Source organism: Musca autumnalis, unplaced genomic scaffold (assembly GCF_047663935.1).
Source record: "Musca autumnalis isolate F117 unplaced genomic scaffold, ASM4766393v1 scaffold_4, whole genome shotgun sequence".
NCBI lineage: Eukaryota > Metazoa > Arthropoda > Insecta > Diptera > Muscidae > Musca > Musca autumnalis.
Genome location: NW_027411977.1, coordinates 217,395,343 through 217,397,764, shown reverse-complemented (window position 1 = coordinate 217,397,764; position 2,422 = coordinate 217,395,343). Strand labels below are relative to the sequence as shown.

Here is a 2,422-nt window from a genome sequence, read left to right as displayed (position 1 = left end):
GTTTTAGTTCGATTTGTCAACTGTGTGTGTGTGTTGGAAAATGTGTTACTAGATTTGAACTAAGTTAAATAAAACACTGTAAAAACAAAATATTTATTTCAAAATATCCCAAAAAGGAATTTACCGGTTTTTTACCCATGTTACCCACCTATACCTAATAATTTAACGCTTGTCAGCCGAATGCAGTCCTTTAACTAGACTAAAAACAGGAATTTAAACGCTTTTTATAATCCATTTATTTTTTTATTTATAATATAATTCATTTTGGTACACATGGATTCTTATTGGTTATCTTATTTTTTCGGCTGTTGACAAGAATTCAAACAAAACATAAAGAGATTACAAAAAAACAAAACTTAACTTCAATTCTTTTTTTTTTTTTTTCTTTTTAGAAAAATCTGTTTTTATGGATGTAAAATGTTTAGATTGGGCTACTCTACAAACGTTCACGTAGAGCCTTTTCCACAATATCGACATATAAATCATAATTGGTATCTCTGAGAATTGTCCATCCCTCTGTTTCCATAACTGCTTTCAAGTTTGTATTTATATCTGTTATAGCATTCTTCTTTAAGAGTTCATTGGAATGCCGATCGGCCAGTAGGAGAATCTCAACACATGAGGCTGTACTGATTTTTTTAGTTAAGATGCCTGCACACATTGTTTCCAAATCCAGCATGGCGTATTTATGACCAGCCTGAAATAGAGCTAATGCCATTTCCTTGGGTATTTCCTTGCCGGTGTATATAAAGTTTAACATTTCTTTCATTACATCAGCATCCATGTCATCAATTGTTATTCGATTTGTTTTATTCTCCAGGAAATCACGGTTGAGCATAGTTTCAAAAACTTCGCTACGAGCACTTAATAAAAGTTTATGGGCCTTGAATTCAGTGCCATCTCGTGCAACCATTACGATATCGGCATATTTGTTGTTCTCAAAAATCTTGGCCAAGTCATTTATTAGCTTTGGCTTTGATGTGATTTTTTCTAATTGCATATTTATGTCTTTGGGTTCATATTTCACATTAAAGGTAATTTCAATTTCACTTCCAATTAAATGATCCAATTCAAAATTGAATAATATAATACTTTTCTTCTCTTCTACGCGAATATTTTTGGTAACATTGAATCCTTTTAAATCTATCATAACTTCGAAAACTCCATTTGTCGTATTCGCTGAAATCGGCAGGACTATAGTCATGTATTTACAAAAAGTAGACCGCCAAAATATTATTAGCTTCCATTCAGATATGACAGGGCTATTGTGCACTTTTATTGTTGGTGAATTGAAAAGGCCTCCAATCTTATGAAAAGTTTCATTAAAATCAGCTCCATGAAATTTCCAAACAAATGTATTATCACCTTTTTCGCTTATACTTCCACGAGTATAGTTATCCATGTTATAAAGAGAATACATTTCGGTTCTTAAAAAATTATAATCCTCCGCTGAATTCAATTCCTGATTAGTGCACCAGTTCGAGCTATTAATGAAATGATTTTTTAAATTCTATCTATGAAAAAAATATACAACTCGCCTGGAAGCAGAAGATACACAAAAATGAACGCGGGGAACAACTCATTCAACGTAGCCCGACTTGTGTAATGCAATTAGTGCACAACGTATTGTAAAACAGCATGGTGGCTTGCACACAGGACAATTTAGTGTTTGGCCTAGTGCAGAGTAGTGCTGGCAAAAAATCGATTGCACCATCGATAATATCGATTATGTTTTAAAAATTCAATATCGATAGATACTTTTGCCTATCGATGTCATCGGAATAAAAACCCCTAACCTAAAGTGCATTGAAATAAATATCGCTGCTTTTCGGTCTTGTGTGTATTGCCAAGTTTACACTTGCGCTCTAAAATCCACTGGATTTCGCGAAATCCTGAAATAAACCCCGGTGTTTATACTTATTTTTTTGTTGATTTCAAACATATCACAATGATCAAGGTAGATGCATATGCGCAGCTGATCGAACATGAATTTTCAAAACAAATTGTTGTAAATTGAATTAGTCATCAAAAATATACGACAATATAGAACTTTACAACTTTATTTCAAAATTTATCCGAAAACTATCTATATATCGTATTAATTGTGTATAGCACTAACAAATGAAAATATATAAAAATGATTTTGTCGTTGAGACATCATAATAATAAATGCGTTACCGTACTAAGAAATCTAGCAAGACTTGTACTTCTCTTTAAACCAAAATAGCATAGAAGAAACTAGCAACACGTTCATTTTCATCTAAATACGATAGCTGATTTTGACATTTTTACTGGAGTTTTTGCAATTTCAGTCATTTTTCCGTTTCCGTTTTTTTTTTTTTTTGAAATTTTTATGGGGAAGCAATTTTTGACAATTCGCTCTTTTTTTTCTAACATTACCATTAAAAAAGTACATTGTTTA

The 2,422-nt window shown here is 32.0% G+C and overlaps 1 protein-coding gene across 1 annotated transcript; it reads right to left on the bottom strand.

The window, feature by feature from the left end:
* Window positions 1–436: 436 nt before the first annotated feature.
* On the bottom strand, window positions 437–1,204 carry LOC141403241 (protein roadkill-like). The gene has a single exon (XM_073985426.1). The coding sequence runs from the start codon at window positions 1,202–1,204 to the stop codon at window positions 437–439; it is 768 nt and encodes a 255-aa protein (XP_073841527.1).
* Between the last annotated feature and the right edge of the window lie 1,218 nt (window positions 1,205–2,422).

Excerpts from the sequence above, each read along its gene's own strand:
- LOC141403241 (XM_073985426.1), bottom strand. The coding sequence starts at position 1,204 with ATGACTATAGTCCTGCCGATTTCAGCGAATACGACAAATGGAGTTTTC.